A 20,320-nucleotide genomic window follows, 5' to 3' on the forward strand; every position below is an offset into this window, starting at 1 on the left:
AGCACACAGCAAACCTTGCATACACTGTTTCATAGAGAAATAATTTTTTCAGCACTCTCAGAGTGCACTGACTGATGATGGGAAAGAAAAATTAATTGTGATAACAAAATGCAGCGTAAACAAAATACAGATCTGGCCAAGATGTACAGTATATCATCTGTGGGAATCAAAGTCTAAATTAGAGTGTGTACAAAGCTGCAAATTAAACTTTCCACTGTCTTTCCACTGATGTTCTGTTTCGCACAAGCCTACTAACATGCCTAACCTTATAAAAAATACTTGGGTACTGTAATGTTAATTTGTATCAGGAGACTTAGGTAAGTACTTTTAGGACTTTTAAGTAAGAAGATTAAGCTAAGAACACGGTTGGAAAAATATTTTCTCCGATACATGAAACATATTACATGTAAAACTTTGTAATATAGTAATACTTTATTAAGGTATACCATATCAAATACATTTAGAGTCAGTGTACTTTAAAACATAACAATTGTTCAGTAAATGACAAGAAGCCAGATAAGCTGGTTTATTATCATAGAGCTCATTATTTTTCATATATGAATGGAGAGACAAATACACAAATCCGTTTTTTCAGTAAGCAACGGTTATCTCCTTGAACATAGAAGAAAAATGATCAAGATCATTCTTTAAAAAGTCAATGCCAAATCCAGTCTAGAGTATGTACTGTAATTACATTTAAAGGGGCTATACTCAGTATTCAGAGGCGAGAAGCATCACACCATCTACATGTTTGCATGAGGCTCTCTCTCTCTCTCTCTTTCTCTCTCTCTCTCTCTCTCTCTCTCCACATTTTCTACACATATAATCAAACATGTCCTACCAAAAAGAAAATCTAAAACCCCTGAATGTAATTCACAACAAGCAAACTCAAGACTACAGTTAATTTCTGAAGCGATTTATACCGTACATGCTGTCACTTGTTTTTGGGCATGTGTGTGTGTGTGTATGTGTGTGTGTGTGTGGTGTGATGCGTGCTAATGGTTCCATGCCAAAGCAGTCTGTTGTAATCACATTTTTACTGAGCCACCATGCACTCAAGTATACTGTAAAATATTAAAATAGTAAAATAATAGAAATAGTGGTGTAATGAATGCTGGATGTTGACAAGTGTTTTTGTTGCCGGCTTATCTAATATCTAAATCTGTTTTTCTTCCATAGATACACTGTATGAAAGAGCAAACATTTTCCTAGGTTAAAATGGTAAATTATCTATGAAGAATAGGGCTGTACCCAACTCAGACTTTTGTCAGTCAAATTGGATTTGGCTCTTCAATATGAGTATTTGACTATTCATTCTGCGGCGTAAGCCTGTTTTATTTGACAGTTTGCGGCTTGCAACAGAAAGATGTACAGTCCATCTTCTCTCTCCTCTATTAAACTGACTTGGTGTTAGTATGAACACATCACATGCACAACATTTATTTCCGAAACTACATATCAAACAAAAGCCAGGTTGGAAACGCAAATCATGGCAACCCCTGCCAACCCCTGCCAACCTCCGCTCTAGCGGCATCGCCAAATAATTCTTAAATTACTTAAAAAGGTAAGCATCTATTCCAGCAGTCGCATGTGACAAAAAATGTTATAAGTAGAATTGTAAATTGAAGCGTTTTTGACGTTATACAGCTGCCTTGGTTGCTGTCCGTTTATCTGTTATGAGCAATACGTGTATACCTCATTGCATTGTGGGATACCTATGCCAGTGTAGTTTGTGCACAACTGTCAGCACAACCACTAATGTAAAAATTTGAGGTAATTTTACTAAGCTTCAAATGAAGTTTAACCTTTTGTTTTGTAAGTTTTAATTGGATTTGAAAGTTGAATACTAACCGGAATGTATGAAAGATGTGGAACATTTTAAAGTTTAAATGGAGTTTCCAACTGAAAATATGAATGACATGGAATATTTCTGAAAATATCAAAGGAACGAATGATAAAAGTACTAGCCAGCATGTCCAAATTCACTGACTGTTTTGATGTCTGAATGAAGTAGAAATAATTAATTTAGACCTGGCACAGCATCAGCGTGGGAATAATTGTTCCAGTATTTACACCAAACAACACTCAAAGAGAACAGATATAACTTGATTAAAATGGTTGAGACCAAATCCAGAGGCCTGACGTCAGTAACCAGTGGGTCTGCAGGACCTTCAGTGGGGAATCTGGCCTCGGCTGTTTCTCTCCACGGAGCAAACCTGAAACGTCCACCAGAGAGATAAACAGAGAGGTTGTGAAATTGAACAGTAATGACAAACACTAGGCCTGTCCAATTATCCTATCATCTGTTTGGATCATCAGTTTCACTTCAACGTACCTTTTCATGTCATTGAATCACAATCACTGCAGATGCTGGGCCGAGTAGTTCAGCACTAGAGGGTTTAAAAGCATTAGTTAGCATCATTTGGCGATTTTAGACCCTTTTTAGGGGGGCTCAAGCGCCTAAATTTCATCTCAGCCCCCCTAAAAATTATAATAATAATAATTAAAAAAACAAAGAAAGCAAAACAATTTTAGTACTTCAAGTTAGAGTTTGCGAACTTGTCTGTTAGTGACAGAGGGCAAACAATTACAGGTTAAAAGGGCTTGAAACAGGTTTAATCATATATACACACACACACACACACATATATATATATATTTTTTTTTTTTTTAAAGGAGCACCTTGTTCATTTGTATTTGTCTGTTCTGTATGTTCAAAAATATAAAACAATAAAAAGTTGATCTAAAAAAAAAAAAAAGGAGCACAAAACGACAGTCGGCGACATTAACGAACGGCTTGTTTATTGCTAAGGCCACAGGGTCAAAATGAAATGATTTATTAAAAATGTAATAACAATAACTTATAACAATAACTTATTTCACCAGTAAATTCCTGTTAAACGGTATTTTACAATAACTTTGAATGCAGCACGAGGCTGGCGCGTTTTGTTTTTCAGACAACGGCAGCAGCAGACTGTTGTTGGAATCCTCTACACTGAAATACAGACACACTTTTACACCGTTTATCTGTCAGCATTTTAACCGTGTTTACTCCAGCTGCTAGCTAACGGTAGGCTAACGTTAGCTGCTCTCGAGTGTAGGGTTAACTAGCGTCCCGTCCGGCGATGTTTCAGTTGCCTCTAACATCCGTTCTCGGAGCATCAGAGAGAAACACAGGCATTTAAGTGGCACCGAAATCTGCGTTGCTATTCGGTCCGGTAGATAACGGTCGTTAAGGCACCAGTGCTGTATTAGCACCGGGTCTCGGACCCCCCCAAAATATAAACTCTTCGGATCTACATGATTCACGTGGATGACATTTTCCCATTCAAAATGGCGATTTTCGCCGAAAAGCGACTAGTTGCAGGTATGTTTAATATCCTGTGGTGCTGTCGCCAATGCTTTGCACCTGTAACCCTGTCAAGAAAAGGGTTAACAGAAAGGTAGTTTTGGCCAATCGGAGGTGGTTGTGCCAGACTCCCGCCTTTGGCTGATTCTCTATCTAATCTGTCAGAGGGAGAGCAGGAGTGCGGTTGTGAAGTTTAATGTTGGTAGTTCCCAGAGAAGAAGTTGGTAATTTCATGGCGCAGATTAGAACCCAAATTGAAATGTAAGCAACAAAAATTGCTGAATGTTAGAACATTGTGTCAAATTGGTCGTTATTACTGTGACTTATAAAGTGTCAGGTTTAGTTCCATCATAGTGTTAATAGTGTCAAAAAACGTTAGCTGACGTTCTTGTTAAGTAGCTAGCTCAGAGATTATTGGTTAATGAAATAACTGATTTAGCAGGGGGGGTTAACACTTTTGCAAGACACTGTATCCGTGTCACATTCTCATTAGGGGCTGAGCCCCCCTAAAGGTCGGATCTTAGAATCGCCCCTGGTTAGCATTATTCAGAACAGCTGAGTATCAGGGTATGAACATGACATTTTAACAAATGGTTTACCAAGTTTGTGATGGTTCTTCATTTGGGTTTCCCATCAGTTCATTGTAGTGGCTCTTCACCATCTGAAGCTCCTCTGTAACATCTAAAAAAAAAAACATACTGTTTACATCAAGTGTGAAATTTGTTGACTTTCAATAAAATATTTACAGTATTTTAGTGATTATCATATTTTTATTAATGATGATACATTCCCTTTACCTGGGATTGAGTCACCATCTGTGCTGAGTGACAGCACGATTGATTCCTGCATTGTTTTCTCCAGGTCCTCTAGGATCGCTTCCTGAATTTGCATCAAAATCTTTATCACTTATCACTCACACTGCCAAATATTGTGTTCACGATCAACTGAATCCTACATGAATGAACTGTTAAAATGTGTGTTCGAAAGGGCTGCTCAGACAGGGCAGGACGGTTAATAGCTACATTATCTTTTGTATGTTTCTGTTTTAGATCAATAACAATAGTTGAATATTTGTGAAAGTGTATGTGTGCTGTTGTTTTTAGTGTAGCACGTGTTACTATATCATCATTGTATGACATATTCTAAAATGTGACTAACCATCAAGTCTCTCAGCTGGTTCGTCATTTCATCTTTAGCCCGCTCAAACATGATGTTCTTTGCATCACGTACATGCTTCTCAATCGTTTCCCTCATGTTTTTCAGAGAGCCCTCACCACGAAACTCTGCTGCTTCTACAATAAAACAGAAAATTGTTGTCAATAAAAAATGTCTGCACAATCATGATGAACGTGAATATATATTATTTTGGTGTCAGGTTGTATGGTCTTCTATCTTACTATCATAGCATTCTTGCATGAATTCCTCGATTGTCGTCGTCAGACTGCTGTAGATCGTTTTCTTACGCTCCCGGATGATTTTTTTGAGTTTTGTCTTCACTTTTTTGACCTTAGAGAGATTATACAAAGCATAGATCAACACATTATTTGTAATTAAAAACAAAGTATTACAAATAGTGCTCATCTTTTCAGATGTTACCTGATTAAGCAGTATATTATTTAAACAGATTTTCGGGGCAGGACCTGCTTCCCCCTTGGTGGTGGTGCATATTTTTTGCCCACTTAGGTCAGACTATCTCAAAATCTTTTGTATTTTGACATGAATTTGGGCAGGGTTTTTCAAAGGTTATCTCCAGTTTTAACTGACAAAAATCTGCTTGCTAACAATATTTACTGTATTGATAGAATTCTTAATATACAGTGTAAATGAATAAGTTGATGGCTAAAATTTACTTTTTTTTTTCAATATTAAGTCTTAATTCCAAACATAAGTCAATTAGCAAATAAAATAAATACAGAAATAAGGACACAAAATTGGGTTGAGTTGGGGTTTCCCTAACCTGGACAAACAGCTTGATAATGGACTAATGGATAGGACGGTGTTATTCTCATCTCTTACCTCTGTCTGGAGAAAGATCAGCTGCAGTTTGACATCTTTGTACTTTTCAATCAGCTTCTCAGTGTCAAGTGAAAACTTATTGAGGGCCCCGTTGAATGGTCCACATGTTCCTTCATTTCTGAAACATATTAACAGGTCGTAAATAAAGGTAGCATTGAGAAGTTTGTATTTCAATAATGTAATTTGTATATATATGTATTACATTACATTATTTGTACAACTGAATAATGTAGAATTAGTTTATTTGAGACATTCCTCATATAGCTTGAAAAATGGGCCAACACAAGGCTTTATATCAGGTCATTTCTTACGGGAAGGTCTTCTTGAATTCCTCGTCAATGCTGTCAGCCAGGCATGAAGCTAACTTCCCATTGAGATTTATTTGTTTCCCTTTTTTTGGTTTGTGGATGCCACCGTTCTCAACTACACACTTCAATATCTTGTGGAAAGCTCCACCTTTTATAGTTCTCTGAAACAAAACAGAAACATTTTAAAGACATATTGATAATAACTTCAAAATTAGTTGTTGTGATGTAATTATAACTGAATACGTACAGGATGTAAGACCAACTTCAAGACTTTTTCATATGAACCTTTTGACTTTTCAACCCCCTCACTGAGGCATTTTTCAAAAGCCTCCAAAGTCTCTTGCATGGGTTTTCTGACTTCATCAAGATCACGTTTCATCTTTTCTACAAGGACTGTGCACACATCTGTTCTTTTGTCAGCCTGAAATATCAAACACAACACATTCAGTTTTACCCCAACGAAACTTTACAGCTACAACTATTTCTGTTATTGAGTACAACCTTCCCTTTAAATGCATACTTCACTCTCAAAATGACCATTTGTTGACCTAGTGTTGCCTTGAATTCATGAAGAAAATGTTTTGCTGCATGACTCCATGGTAAATGGAGAATCAAAAAACTGTGAGAGAAGTTGTGATGCATTGAAGCAATAGAGCTCAACAGTGACCGGCCAACCAAGCCAACCAGCTACGAAATGAATCGTGACCATAACATATTTTATTCTGTGCTGAAAAAAGGCAAAGGGGCAACACTGTGTACATAAACAATCATTGACTTTAGTGGTAGCAGTTCAGTTTTTTTTCTTCCTTTTTCTCTATCAAGTTGCTATTGCTATTGCTTTAATGCATCATTTTTTAAATCTCCACTCACTGTGGAGCGATGCGACAAAAACAAAGTTTTCTTTACAAAGTCAATGTAGCATTCTGTGAGTAATTGATATATAAATGGTTATTTTGAGGGTAAAGTATTCCTTAAATCACTGTAGTTATGCAGCCTCTCTGATGCAACAAGTATTTATTAAATCAAAAACCTTGATGATAAAATGACTGTATAGGTGACATTAACATGTAAGAAGTCTTAGTGTAAAGTTTTTGACGTTGACTGTTTTTACTGAATTTCAACTTTAACTTAAGCTGACTTGTTTGCTATGATTATTATTTTCTTAGCCTGGGAAAACCCTGACAAACTTCCGGCAAATTTGAGATTTGCTCTGCAAGTCAGTCTGGCCAAGAGCCCATTCAAGCCCATTTCCAAATGTTCCAAATCGAGGCACCAATCACAACTGTTGAGGCGGGCTTTACATGATGGCTATAGCGCAGCGACGGCAAGCAGCTCTTTGTTTACGTTCAATATGACGGCCACCGAAGCGCAGCAACCCGTTGATGCCGCTGTTGCTACTACGTCACCTGGATCATTGGTCTGATTGGTTGAAGGACTATCCAATAGCCCAGAGGCATTTGAGCGGCGTCCCTTGGTGACGCCCCTTTGGAAATGAGCTGTGAATGAACCTTTCCCAGACCCACTCTCAGTTACAACTGAGAAGGGTTTGGTGTCAACCGGGCTATTATTTTCTGTCTATATTAATAACAATTAGGGCCCTATTTTAAGTATGAAACGCAAAACGCAAGTAGCTTTGTGGGCGGATCTCGGCGCTGTGCTATTATACCGGCGGGATAAATGAGTCTTGCGCCCGATGCAAATCTAAAATGGGTTGGTCTGAAGTAGCTAGGTGTGGTTTGGGCGTAACGTGAAAATAACCAATTAGAGCATCATCTCACATTCCTTTTAAGCGCAGGCGCGCTTGTTCCATGGCGGATTGCTATTATGACGGCGGATTTGCCTGGCGCACGCCAGCGGGAGCTGTCTGGGATGCGGCAAAGTAATAAATGCCCATCTTGACCGGGTGGCAAAGTTGCTGCGGCCTCTCGGGCGCATCTCCTCAAGTCTGGAGAGGATTGGTGCAGCCATTGAGCGATGGAGCGTGGGCCTCCAAACGCACCACCTGCTCCTGTTGTGCCCCTTCCTCCTCCTCCCACTCCATCTCCACCCACCCGCTCCACCAGGAGCGCATCGCGCATTTCCACTCCCGGACCCTCAAGTGTCAAATCCCACCGTAGTTCAACATCAAGTCTCCTTAATTCCTCTAATATTTCCTCATTTACGTCATCAACACATGCATGATTCATGGAAATGTTGTGTAAAACACAACAAGCCACAAAGAATGCTGCGGCTTTTTGAGGAGTGTACTGTAAAGTGCCTCCTGATCTATCCAAACACCTGAAGCGCATTTCCAGTAATATTTTCCCTTGTAATTATGTATGGTTTGCAAAAATGGGAACTGCGTCCGTGTAGATGAGGGAAGCAAAGTGTATGCGCGTTGTGCGCACGCTACATTATGGCCAAGCAGGCGCCCCTAAAATAGCATCTGAATAACGCGCTACTGACTTTAGACTAGCGCCACTGACTTTAGACCAGGTTTTTCCTGGTCAGTGGCGGAACACGCCTCCTCTTTTCGCTGAACCGCCCCTGGGAGCGCAAATACATTCCCTAATTTACCGATGTGCGTCTGTGGAGGGAAAAAAACGCTGTGCGTCGGGTGCAAAATAGGAATGATACATGCGTCGGTGTGAATTTCATACTTTGCAGTGACGTCATTACCATGGATACCTGGCGGGAAAGAAACGCCGATAGAATGGTGCTGAACAGTGGCCAGTCATGGGAATTGCAGCCTCGCAGATTTCCAATACTACAATCAATCAACTATCTAGACCATATGTCACTCGGAACTTGTGATCCATACACAGCACCCGCTGATGTTTTCATTCCTTTGAAGCTGGCAAAGTCTCTACCAGACTTGGAGTTTGGAGATATTTACATCTTATAGAGAATCTGTCACTTTACACCGCACAAAAAATGAAAGCCTACAAAAGTACAGATAGCTATCTTTTTTTCAAGAGTGGATGGGTTAACAACGCTGTCATATGGGAGGTGAAAAACAGGAATATTTTCATAATCAAAGCAAAGGTGAGTGTTACTAGTTAGTTAGTTAGCTAGCTAGCTCGCTAACGTTTGCTGATCTGTTCCGTCGTGTGATAAAGTCTTCATCTGAATCATAGACTGTTACGTACACCCTGCCTGCTGGTGATAAGTAGTTTTTCTTTTTTTAAAAACCTTCTGCCAACATTAGGCTATGTATCATGTAGGGTGACCAGACGTCACGGTTTGACCGGGACAGTCCCGAGTCCCGACAAAAGTTGTGTCGGGACGCTAAAATGTCCCGGTTTACACCAACCACTATGAAATTGTCAGGGTTGTCAGCGACTACATAACCGACGTGGTCTTAATATTTATAGCCCGATCATTAACTAAACCATGTAGAAAGACTAATAAAGCGTCTAGCGTATGATTTTAAAAATGTGTGTGTGTGTGTGTGTGTGTGAGTAAATCAAAGCGGTCTGCATAATCTGTGCCGCCAGCGTTACGATGTATATTTGTAAACATTGTTGCAACGCCTCTTCTTCTTCGTCTCTTTTGCTGACACCGGTGTTAAATTTCACAGTAGGCTTTCAGCCAACACATTGATTCTTGAGCAAATTCACTCAATTCACACAACAAATATACGTTATGCCCGCCAGCCAGTAGTTGTGACGTCACGTGCAAAGTATGAATTGCGCTGGGTGCAAGATAGGGCCCTTAGACGATGAAGTCTATTAAGACAATGAGAGAAGTTGTGTAAGTTGATTGTACCCCTTCTTGACTGGCGCCTTGAATCAGAGAGAGAATCCCAAAAGCTCCAGAGACATAGTTGAATGTCTCTGAGTGACAGTCATTGAGATCTTTCAGAAATGCTCGAAGTTTGGGTATTTCTGTAATAAATCACAGATTACATCTTAAATATTTACACCACATACTTACATTTAAATGTCAAAATCAAATGAGCTCTTATTGTTTGAATTAAAGTGGCTAAAGTAAACTAAAACAAAACATGTATTATAGCTATTAGGGGTGCATAATATATTGACTCAATATCGTTATCGCAATATATCAAAAATGTTGCAATAAGTATGCAATATTTTATTTATATTGTGGAGCGCTGCATCCTGTCCGTTGGCTGTGTGGCTTAGTTGTGTTTGGTTTGGAGCCCGCTTGAAACACTATAATGATCATGTTTCATTGGCCAGTTACCATGCCACTTGCACATGTTAGTACACGTCAGCGCAATTGATAGAGACAACAAAACGGAACTAATCAGAAAAGCTAAAGAAAAGTTGTGTCCTGTTCTCTTTATTTATATATTTCTTACTGTACAACCAGTAAAACATGTCCTGTTCTGTAGACATGGTCATTATTTATTTATTCATGTTGTACCAGTCCAATATGACTCGCAATATCACATTTTGTCAATATTGTGCAACCCTAGTAGCTATACATATTCCTCTTCTCATATATGGAGACTTCACCTACCAGTGTCATCTGAGTCCAGACGTTTCTTTTTTAGAAACTCTTTGGAGCTCACTGTGAACACTTTGAAACATTCTTCATTGAAATGTTTCTGAAAAAAGGTTTGATTTTAGGTCAGGGTTGCAGTTGTAGAAACTCTGTTATATTTTCTGTCAGTATTAAATACTCACTTTAACCTCGGGGACTTTGCTGAAATGTTTTCTCACTAGTTTCTTGGCTTTCATGTTTTTGTCAAGTATGACAGCACGAACTGCTGAACTGTAAGAAAATTTTTTATCAAGTGGCTCATATCATAAAGTATTTGGAATACTAAAACCTAAAATTCAAACATTTTTTGCACACTTTTGTTACTAATGACCATTCAAACTGTGACAATATGTACATTGTATCTTCTTGTGTTTACTCCTGCTCTTTGGACCTATATACCTCAGTGTCTGATTTGGATGTTATATGTAACTATCTACTTCTAGCATCTTAAATCACTTACTGATCATCAGATTCCAAATCTTCAATAACATCTGTCTTGGTGCAGATAAAGTGAATGTGCTGACACTCGCCACCATTTCCCATGAGACTGCAGGTACTTTTCAGGATTTCCCAAGGTTCTCTCTCTGCTGCTGCTCGATTTATGTCAGTCACAATCCACACAGTAGAACAACTTCCAACAACCTAAAGGGGCATAATAGCAAGTTCATTATGACAAATTGGCAGTGCTTTGTAACAACATGATGATTGTGTTCTCCAAATAACTCAACAAAGAGCATCTCATGTAAATGAATTACCTGTTTCCACATCTTGTCTCTGCTCCTGTTACGGTCCCCATTTCCAGGAAGATCCACAAGTGTGATATGCCGGAGAAGATCATTATTGGGCACCTTGATAGTTACACACTTCACTAGTGGCCAGTACCACCTCTTTCTTTCTCCATCTTCTGAGTCACTTCTTGTGTATTTGACAAATTTTGCAGATAGCTCTTTAGCCTGCAATACAAAGTCAGATTAGGGCTAATCAAGGCGATTTCATTTATATGAACAAACTCAAATAATTAAGTGCTTTACAAATTGCATAAAACAATTAAAAGAGGAGAACATAAAAAAAGAAGAGCAACTATAATCTACCTAACTATCAACAAAAGGCACAACAAAAGCAAAATGTTAAAGTTATATTCATAAAAAGTAAATAACAAACCAGAAGTTGAGACAAAATTTCAGGTTAAGTTTTTAAGTTTAAATTTAAACATGATCAGATTTTGACAGTACCTGGTATTATCCGGGAGGTTATTGTAACGTGAACCATTCAAAAAAGTTTAATGTTATAACCATAACAATGGTTCATGTTATAACAAGACAAATAGCCTAGTATATTGTTAGAGTGTGATACATTTGTATGCTGACCAATTTCTTCCTGTTGTACAAGAGGTTAAACATGAAACATATTAGAAAATTGAAAACCTATTGTTAAAACTATAAACATTTTACGTTATAACATGATCAGTGCGTGGCAGCAATATTCTGTCATAAGCCGGTTTATAAATTACATAAACCTCAATAACTGAAAATTTATCACATTTTACTCTGTCAGAGAGGCAAGAATGCTTTCTATGAAGTGATCAATATGAGATTTCTTTTCTTACTTACTGATTCACACGTCAGCCTCTTCTTCTTGGAATCGAGAAATTCTGGAATTTCTTTGAAATATTTGTTATCCATGAGGTTCTCAGGAGATTTGTTCTTCCATTCTTCTCCATACAGCGCTGACAGCTTTTCCTCAGTGTCATGAAAATCCTCTTCCTCTTCCTGACTATTTTCCTGATCTGCATTATCCCGGAGAAAATTTAACAAGGACCATAGCTCATCTTTCCAATCCTAAAAAAATAAAATAATTCACTTTAATTTGATGACATGGGACGCATCAGCAACTGGATTGTTGCAGTGACTTTACAACACAAGCTTCAAGTAAACACACAGTCCGCTCATTTTACCTCTTTTGTAATAAACTCAATGTCTGCCACATATTTTTGGTTCTCCTTGTTAGCCTCGACTTTAATCATGACTGATGTACATGCACTGACACTTCCAGAGGGTAAGAGATTCTTCACTCCAATGACGGCATTTATCAGAGAGCTCTTTCCAGCCCCGGTTTTACCAAAGACACCGATCAACTCCCTCTTGTCTGTCTCCAAATCAAGTATTTTCTTCCTGTAAAAGAGTTTAAACACGGATAAAATAATTAGATTAGAAACTTAATTTCTGCCAAACAACAATGTTGGTGGTAATTGTTTTGACATGACAGCATGGTAGCACAGTTCCAGTGCAGAAAAAGAAACAAGCAAACAAACAAAATAATAAGTCAGGATATACATCTGTCTATGAACAGCCTACACAAGCAGCTATAGTCAATATTCTTATATTAACAATGGTTGATGAAACCACACAGAATTATCACAATACTTTGCAGTTCCCTTCAGCTCGACATGGCTTTATACCATCTTTTGCTCATTGCGTCGGTTTTTCAGCCTTCAACTTAATTTTGGCCCACACTCATCTGACTTGATTTCAGCCAAAAAGCTCTGATAAATCACTGTGGTACTTGTCCAGCATTTAATGGCAGACTCACAAAAATAGCATCTAGCTTGTGAGCATTAAGGCATTTAGCAGCTAAAGAGCCTGATGTTGCTGTGGCTTTGTAATGTGGCAGGGTTCAGTACTTCTGTTTATGCCAGAGATCTACTTGCTTATTACCTATGCATTTGCGTAGACATCGAGCTGCGTCGTGAATGGAATTGTTCTCATACTTGCATACATGTGTTACTGGAGGATTCAACTAGAGGGCACTCCAAAGAATTCAGACTGTATAGAACTTCTGGATTTGCATATTGTAAACATACATGGCGACACTCAAGGAGGTTATTATATTAATTCACTGCACAAAAAGTGACACCAGCAACAACACTGAATTAGGCACGTTGTTGACAATGGCGAGTATGTTTCTTTCGGCACTACCGCTACCGTTCATGTTAAGGGTGTTGAATGTATCTATTTCTATGATGCATCACGATGCCGACGTAGACAATTCTGCATCCATGCAGTGACCAACCATAATCAATTATAGCCTACTGATATTGCTTGTAGATTTTTTTTGTTTTTGTCTTATGAAGCTCAGCGCAAATTCTTTCAGGACGACGTCATTAACCCAATCACTACTCATTCTTAAATCAAATCAGCTGTTTAGAAGTGACGCTTTCAGTTAAACCAATCAGACTTGGCCACAAAATTCAAGGGCCAATCACAGCCTACAACTCTGCTTTAAATCTGTTCTCTCCCTGTGCTGTCAGCTGTCGTTGCAGGCAAAGCGCTCGACCCTCCTCCTCCCCTGCCACCTCCAGTCTTCGTGTTTCTCCCGGCTGACCGCTCTGTTGCCTCATCGGTCCGGTCTCTGGTCTCTTTCTCCGCCACCACCAGTGTCTAGGCTCCATCCGGGGGTTATGTTCATATTCTCTACCCCATTATAAATATATTAATTCGATGGAGTCTAATCTCCAAAAGATAATGTACATTTCATATTATACAGTTGTACAATAAATACTTTTGCATATCTGCAAACAAAGTCTCTCCTGATTGAATTGTCTACTGTGTTCAGACTCTGCTACATTCAGAAGTGTCTTTTTTAAAAGAGGATACAATAAAAAAGGGGTCATTATTACATATCTGACGGCATGCATTTGTTGACATTTTGTAGTAACAATAATATTGAAGAGGGGAAATCGTTGGTAATCACATCAAACTGTGAGACCAGTGAAGATTCTGAGGAGGTGCACAACCAACGCTCCCAATGGATGCATGTCTCGTCCCTGTGTCAAGTTTCTTTGTTTTGTGTTAGTTGTTTCCATTTCCTGTTTAATTTTGTAGTTTCTCTGTTCTTCCACGTGTTGTCTTGTTTTACTTCCTGTCATCTACTTTCCTGCCTGTGTGATTACCTGTCCCTGCCCCTATATGTTTTGCACCTCTGTCTCGTTGTCCCCCCTTTTCTCCTGGGCGAGATTGTCTGTTTACCATGTGTACAGCTTTTGAGTGTTTTCCCTGTGTTCCAGTGTTCTTATTTCCTAGTAAGTTTTTGACCCGTTGCCTGTATTGACTGTGCCTTAGCCTAGCGATTTTGTTCCTCTGCCTTCCCTGACTTCTGCTTGTTTATGGATCTCGCCCTTGGATTCTGTTTTGGACACTGTTACCTGGTTTTGGAATAAACCCATTTGTGAACTTTACTCTCCTGAGTCGTGCATTGTGGGTCCATTCCCTGTTGAGCGTGACAAACACTCTCTTAGCATTACTTACTCCACAAGACTGTTAACAAACCACAAATTATGAGCCATGCTTTTCCATGCTTTTCCTCTTTTTATGCTAAGTTATGCTAGCAAGATTCAAAGTCAATAACATTGCTTACGGTTGAAAAACAAATACAATTTGACAGTATGTTTAACAACATAAGATAGTTATCCAGCCATGCCATTGTCACCAAATTATCAAGATTTTAACGAACAAATAATCTACGTATACTGTCGGCCGCAACCTGCAGTAGTAAGTTGAACAGTGAACGGGATGTGAGATAACTGCTATAGTGAAACAAAGTAAGGTCAGTGTAACTTACTTCTTGCAGCTTGTTATACTTACTATAACTATAACTTACTATATGCCATCCTGTGGTGTTCACAGGAGGCACTGAAAGACTACACTTAGTGTTTTAAATGAGATGTTAGCTTGTTATGTTGCTAATAAGTTGTAAACGAGGCACATTCATTTAGAACAGTGAACAGACAGCTTCACTGCAACTACTTTAAGTGTCCTACATTGATTTTAAATGGATACCCCACCGAAGTATTCACACCAGACCATGGTATAACAAAGAATATGGATTAAACTGAATACTTACTTTAGGAATTTATTGAGTTTGTTGTCTTGGTTAGGTATTTTCTTTTGGACAAACTTCATGATCTCTTTCACATCACAGAGTATGGTTTCTTCTGTCAGAATAAAAGGAAAGAAATATTCAGCAGGAACCAGTGTATCAAGTAAGCGGTAATGCATAACAATATGTTTTGTTCTATAAAAAAAAAGTGTAGAGAGTAGAAGAATGTAAAGTGCAAGAGGCATGGCATCCACTTTAGGATGCTTTACAGTGTAACATTAGGCTTACTGTTGCTATAAATACCTGCAGTTTGATTTACATGTATGGCATGTGTAACATGTATGCTATTGACGGTTTGAAGTGTCCTGATAAGATTTTAACTGACATTCAATGGGCAAGTATTTATTTTCTGTAGCCATGATATAGAAACAGACATTTGCTAGTAAAAATGACATCACAAAAATGTGCTACTGTTTAAAACGTAATATAAATACCCGGGTAAGTGTCATGTCGTCGTTTTCTTGTCGGTGATTGCAAATTGCTGCACTCGTCCAGAAGATCCAACTTTCTCTTCCCTTATTGACATTATTTTGAATTGGAAAAAAAAACTAAGTTTGTTGCATGTGATCTCACAAAATTAAAAGATGTACTCAATATAGTTGCCTAGTGAAAGCAAGATATTAGTGCCTTGAAAAGACTAATGAACTCCACATATAATCAATACCTTTATCACTGGTGTCACTGGTGGATGGAAAAACCTGGAGATGAACAGGGACATTTGTCTCTTAAAACAGTATTTGATCAAGACATTATATTCACACAGGCTTAAACACTAGGGATGGACCATATATCGACCTGCCCGATTATCGGGCCCGATATTTAGCTACTTGCAAATTATCTGTATTGGTGTTTAATTTTATAACCAATGAAGTTATTTAATTAAAAAGTGCACCACTTTGGCTCCTCTACAGCTCTGTAAGCTGTCTGCAACACTTGCAAACAAACTGTTAGCATGTTAAAACTTCAGGAAGGGTTTTTTTATTTTTACCTTGTATTAAGTTTAAAGTTTCATTTTTATTAATAATTGCTTGAAGCATTTAAACAAATTTTTGTGTTGGAGTTTGTAACATTCCAAAAAATTTGGACTAAAAGATTTTTGATTTTACTGTAAATGCAGTCCATCAGTTCCAAATATCGGTTTCATTAACTACTAATAATAGGTATCATATTGGCCTTGAAAAAACAATATCTTTAAAGATCTATTTGGCCCTTGGGGAAAACTAATTTGGGAACATGCCTTAGAATAGATGATACCTATGTGTATGAAACTGTATTCAACTTACCTGAGCAGGAGAATTAACTGGTACCAGATTTGTTGAGTTTTGTTCCTATAGTGACAAAATAAAATAGTTGCAAATGCATTATAGTTAATAAATGTTCTAGTAAAGGCTTTGTTTACTTTTCAATGAGATTTGTGTATTTGTGTAAATTGTCTTCACAGTTGTTGGGGATTTCCTCCTCTGTGTCCCCCCTTTTGGGACAATGTGTCTGACTCCAATAAAAGACCTACAGTATATATGCTCACGCATTTGTGAAACTGGTATTACAGTGATCCTAAGCAAGAGCCAAATAAGACGATAAGATAAAGTCAAATACATTTGTTTAATCCAGTGGTTCCCAACCTTGTACCGGGGGTGCAACTCCAGTCTAGGGTTGGTTTGGGATTTATTTTGTTTCAAGAGAGCTTTTTTCTGTGGCCCTTGGCTTGGCATGCTTGACATAATTTGGCCCTTGGGGAAAACTAATTTGGGAACATGCCTTAGAATAGATGATACCTATTTGTATGAAACTGAATTCAACTTACCTGAGCAGGAGAATTAGCTGGTACCAGATTTGTTGAGTTTTGTTCCTCCTAGTGACAAAAGAAAATAGTTGCAAATGTGCCTCGCCCGGAGAACTTTTAACCTACACCTCTATGACTGCACGCAACTCTGTTGCAATGAGCACAAAACCCCATCAATCATAATCTCTTATGGAGATTTTGTTTTTTTTATTTCTGTATCACACCTATGACTTTTTAGCATATAATAATCTACACAGTGCAGAATCTTACCATTAACAACTTGAGTCTCCTCTTGAATTTTGCCCTTGGTCCCACTTTTGGGATCAAGTCAGCGATTTCTTGATCCCCAAGAGCGTAAAGACTTTCGGTGTCAATGCCTTCATCTGTATTTAAAAAATGTTGAGTTAAATCTTAATTTATAGCCTGATTGTATGAGCTGAATGCATATTGACTGTATTTTAACCATTAGGTGCTGCATGTGATGAGATCCTTATCTCAATAGCCTACAAGATGCTACAGAACAGCAGTTGCTAGCTGTAAAAATTCCACATTTTTGGCTATATCCCTGTTATGTGACCCAGATAATGTAATAACACAAATACACAGCCTATGAAGTAAACAAAGCCTCTTTATTATCATAAAACATTTTCTCTAACTATCCCCCCCCCTATATAGTCTGACCAAAAATATATAACTTATATAATTACAATTTGGCATAACTAAACAAAATCAACAATTACCAGCCACATGCCTCAAGACCTTAGCTAATCTAAGCAAAGAATCTGCGATTATGTAAAAAACAAAAACAAAAAAATGCAATTACAGGCCTAGCAGTTACTCTTTTCACTTAATGTGTCCCTTCTTAGTGAAAAAGGGTCTTTACCATGAATGCTTTTGCTATCTTTTAACACAGACAACAATTGCCTGGATTTGTCAACACTAATTTCTGACATTTGAAAAAAAGAAAGTCTGTCAAGGCCACATCAGCATTATACTGCAGAACAATGTAGCAGCACATATTTATGTCAATATTAGTAGATGCTTAGATTTTTCAGTATTAGTAGGTCATATTATATCATCATATCAACATTATAGGCCTACATTATACAGTATGTGCCCAACAAAGAAGCATGGTAATACTTTACCTTCAAATTTTTGTTTCAACTCGCTGAAACCCCATTCTGTTAGTTTGTTACGGACAAAATCATCCATGACCAAGAACAGCAACTGGAAGGTAAACACATCATTATTTTTTAATCAACCATTACTACTTGGCATTGTTGAGACAATTTGAGGAAAAGAACTGATAATGGCAGACTCAAGAAAGTATCCATAACCAAGATGGGCACAAGTTATGGCACAAATAACTGACCATCTGTAATTTCGATTCATCCAAAAGCTGACTGCAAGAAAATGAATTGCCAACTATTTTGATAAAATATATATATCAAAAATAATCAAAAGCGTACTTCATAATACAAAATAATCCTTAGTTACCATAGGCTAACCACTTCACCTAGTTGACTGTATTTTGTTCTGCTATTTGTTCCTGTGAATTTCAGTGAGTTTGCCAGTGCTAAGCTCCAGTCCTGACTGCAGCTTCAGAGCAGCTTCAGTGCCAGATGACTAGAACAGCAAAAATGTAGTCTGATATGAAATGATAATTATGTTTTGACAAATTGTTAAATATGACCTTTTGTTTTAATAAATGCTTTGATATGGGCATTTCTAACATCAATGCCAGACTGCTGCTGTTTGCATGTCATCCTGCGCGCAATGATTATGTCACAGCAATGTTATTTAATAAAGAATCAATACAGTTATTGATAATTAGCCTACAACAAATTGCAGGGCCGGTTCTAGCCCTTTGGTTGCCCTAGGCGAGATTGAGTAGTTATTTCTACAGCGAGAGTGGACACTAAAGCGACGCACAGGTCTGCTTCAGAGTTTGAGTCTGACCCAGAGACTGGAAACGTCGCGTAATGAAAAGTTGACAAGTAAACGTGTGGCTGAGGGGGCGCCATAGGATGATCATGTTTAATAAACATGTTTTATTTCGCCTGTCATTCTAATTCTATTATTAATGGGAAGTGGACCTAAGGGCGACACGGCGCCCCCAACACACGTTATGCGCTCTGTACGGAACACCAGCATCTTATAATGTAGGGAGCATCGCCATCGCCAAAAAAAAAAGTTACGCCTGTAGACACATTCGCCCACTGCAGCGGTAGGGGACATCTGGCAACACAGGCGCCGAAATACCGAGAACCGACGTGTTAAAATTAAACATTGCAGTTGGTGCTAAGTGGAGCGTGTGTCATAGTGTGATTGGTTATGTCGCTGTCAGTCCCCTGTTCCAGATCCTATCCACTCGGATGAACACGCCTCTTTAGTGCCCCCCCCTCCATCCCCCACTATACAGTGCACCAGTGCCCTATCAGAAGCATTGGCCTTCTGATTGCGGTTACGCAGTTAAGCTTTTCATCTCCGATGAGCTATCTGTAGGCCTATTTGTGAGAAGAGTTAATAGGCGTGTGTGTTCGTGTCGGCCGCTGTCCATTTCATAAGGTTCTGAAATACAAACGGTTTTTGACTACTTTTTTTTTTTTTAAGGGCGTGCGCCCGTGTGCACCCACGGAGGAAAACATAAATCGGCGCAAATGTCTGGCAATAATTATTTTTGGTCAGATGAACAATGGCCCGAGTCTTAGCTAGTTATATTGACATCCAAAACACGGCTGAACACCGCTCAAGCATGCACATTCAAAAACCATAACTTGAAACAAGTCAGGACAAATGCGCAATTAAGCCTGATCTGTTCTGACGCTTATTCTAGCGAGTATTTAGCCTATAACTGTACAGACTCACGGTTTTCTTTTCCACAGTGACGGTCTTTCAGCTTTCAAAAGGAAAGGGTTAGGAGAGTCTCTCTTGATTAATGATTCAACGCTTACCTGTAACGTGTATTCAGCCTATAAAGGTTGTAGCTAGATCAGATCAAGGCAGGGGTCCGGCCGGTCCTCTGGCTTTCAGGATGGGATGTGAGTCCCGCTTTCTCCTAATCGTTGTCGAGCCCAAACCAAGAAACGAAACCGAAAGTCTTTCTGGTTTTATTACTTCTCTGTCAAATGGGCGCGAAACGCCTACCATACTACATTTCTTCTGTCTGCCTTGTAGTCTTATACTCACACACATAGGGAACAGCAAATGTGTTTGTAATATCGATAAGGGAAGTGTCTCTTTGTACTTTGGAGTTTATCATAATATAATGTAATATTATATAGCATCTTAATCTGAAAGGTTGTAGGCTTACTACAGCAACAATATTCCACTCTGAAATATAGCGTTGAAGTATACAGTCACAATAAAAGGAAATAGTAAATACCTAACTGGATACCTAACCTTTTTCTTGTGTGTGGATGTGGACACAGTATAGGTACT

At 38.5% G+C, this 20,320-nt stretch overlaps 1 protein-coding gene across 2 annotated transcripts; it reads right to left on the reverse strand.

Moving 5' to 3' along the window:
* Positions 1 to 989: 989 nt before the first annotated feature.
* On the reverse strand, positions 990 to 19,958 carry LOC114570083 (nuclear GTPase SLIP-GC). Of its 2 annotated transcripts, XM_028600293.1 has the most exons (24): positions 19,834 to 19,958; positions 18,025 to 18,106; positions 17,150 to 17,262; positions 16,901 to 16,948; positions 16,380 to 16,424; positions 15,761 to 15,794; positions 15,531 to 15,611; positions 15,061 to 15,151; positions 12,116 to 12,332; positions 11,772 to 11,999; positions 10,917 to 11,114; positions 10,622 to 10,803; positions 10,305 to 10,392; positions 10,138 to 10,225; positions 9,421 to 9,539; positions 5,921 to 6,094; positions 5,677 to 5,834; positions 5,366 to 5,483; positions 4,747 to 4,855; positions 4,508 to 4,641; positions 4,147 to 4,228; positions 3,949 to 4,030; positions 2,336 to 2,390; positions 990 to 2,216 (listed from the first exon to the last, which is right to left on the reverse strand). In XM_028600293.1, the coding sequence occupies exons 2-23, from the start codon at positions 18,089 to 18,091 to the stop codon at positions 2,345 to 2,347; spliced, it is 2,502 nt and encodes an 833-aa protein (XP_028456094.1). In that variant the 5' UTR covers positions 18,092 to 18,106; positions 19,834 to 19,958; the 3' UTR covers positions 990 to 2,216; positions 2,336 to 2,344. The 2 variants fall into 2 exon arrangements, with proteins under 2 accessions (XP_028456094.1, XP_028456095.1); XM_028600294.1 differs by lacking the exons at positions 15,531 to 15,611; positions 15,761 to 15,794; positions 16,380 to 16,424; ... (2 more) ...; positions 18,025 to 18,106; positions 19,834 to 19,958 and adding an exon at positions 14,363 to 14,427 and having other exon boundaries at positions 15,061 to 15,140.
* Positions 19,959 to 20,320: the final 362 nt, after the last annotated feature.

The sequence above is a fragment of the Perca flavescens genome, chromosome 15 (genome assembly GCF_004354835.1).
Source record: "Perca flavescens isolate YP-PL-M2 chromosome 15, PFLA_1.0, whole genome shotgun sequence".
Lineage (NCBI taxonomy): Eukaryota > Metazoa > Chordata > Actinopteri > Perciformes > Percidae > Perca > Perca flavescens.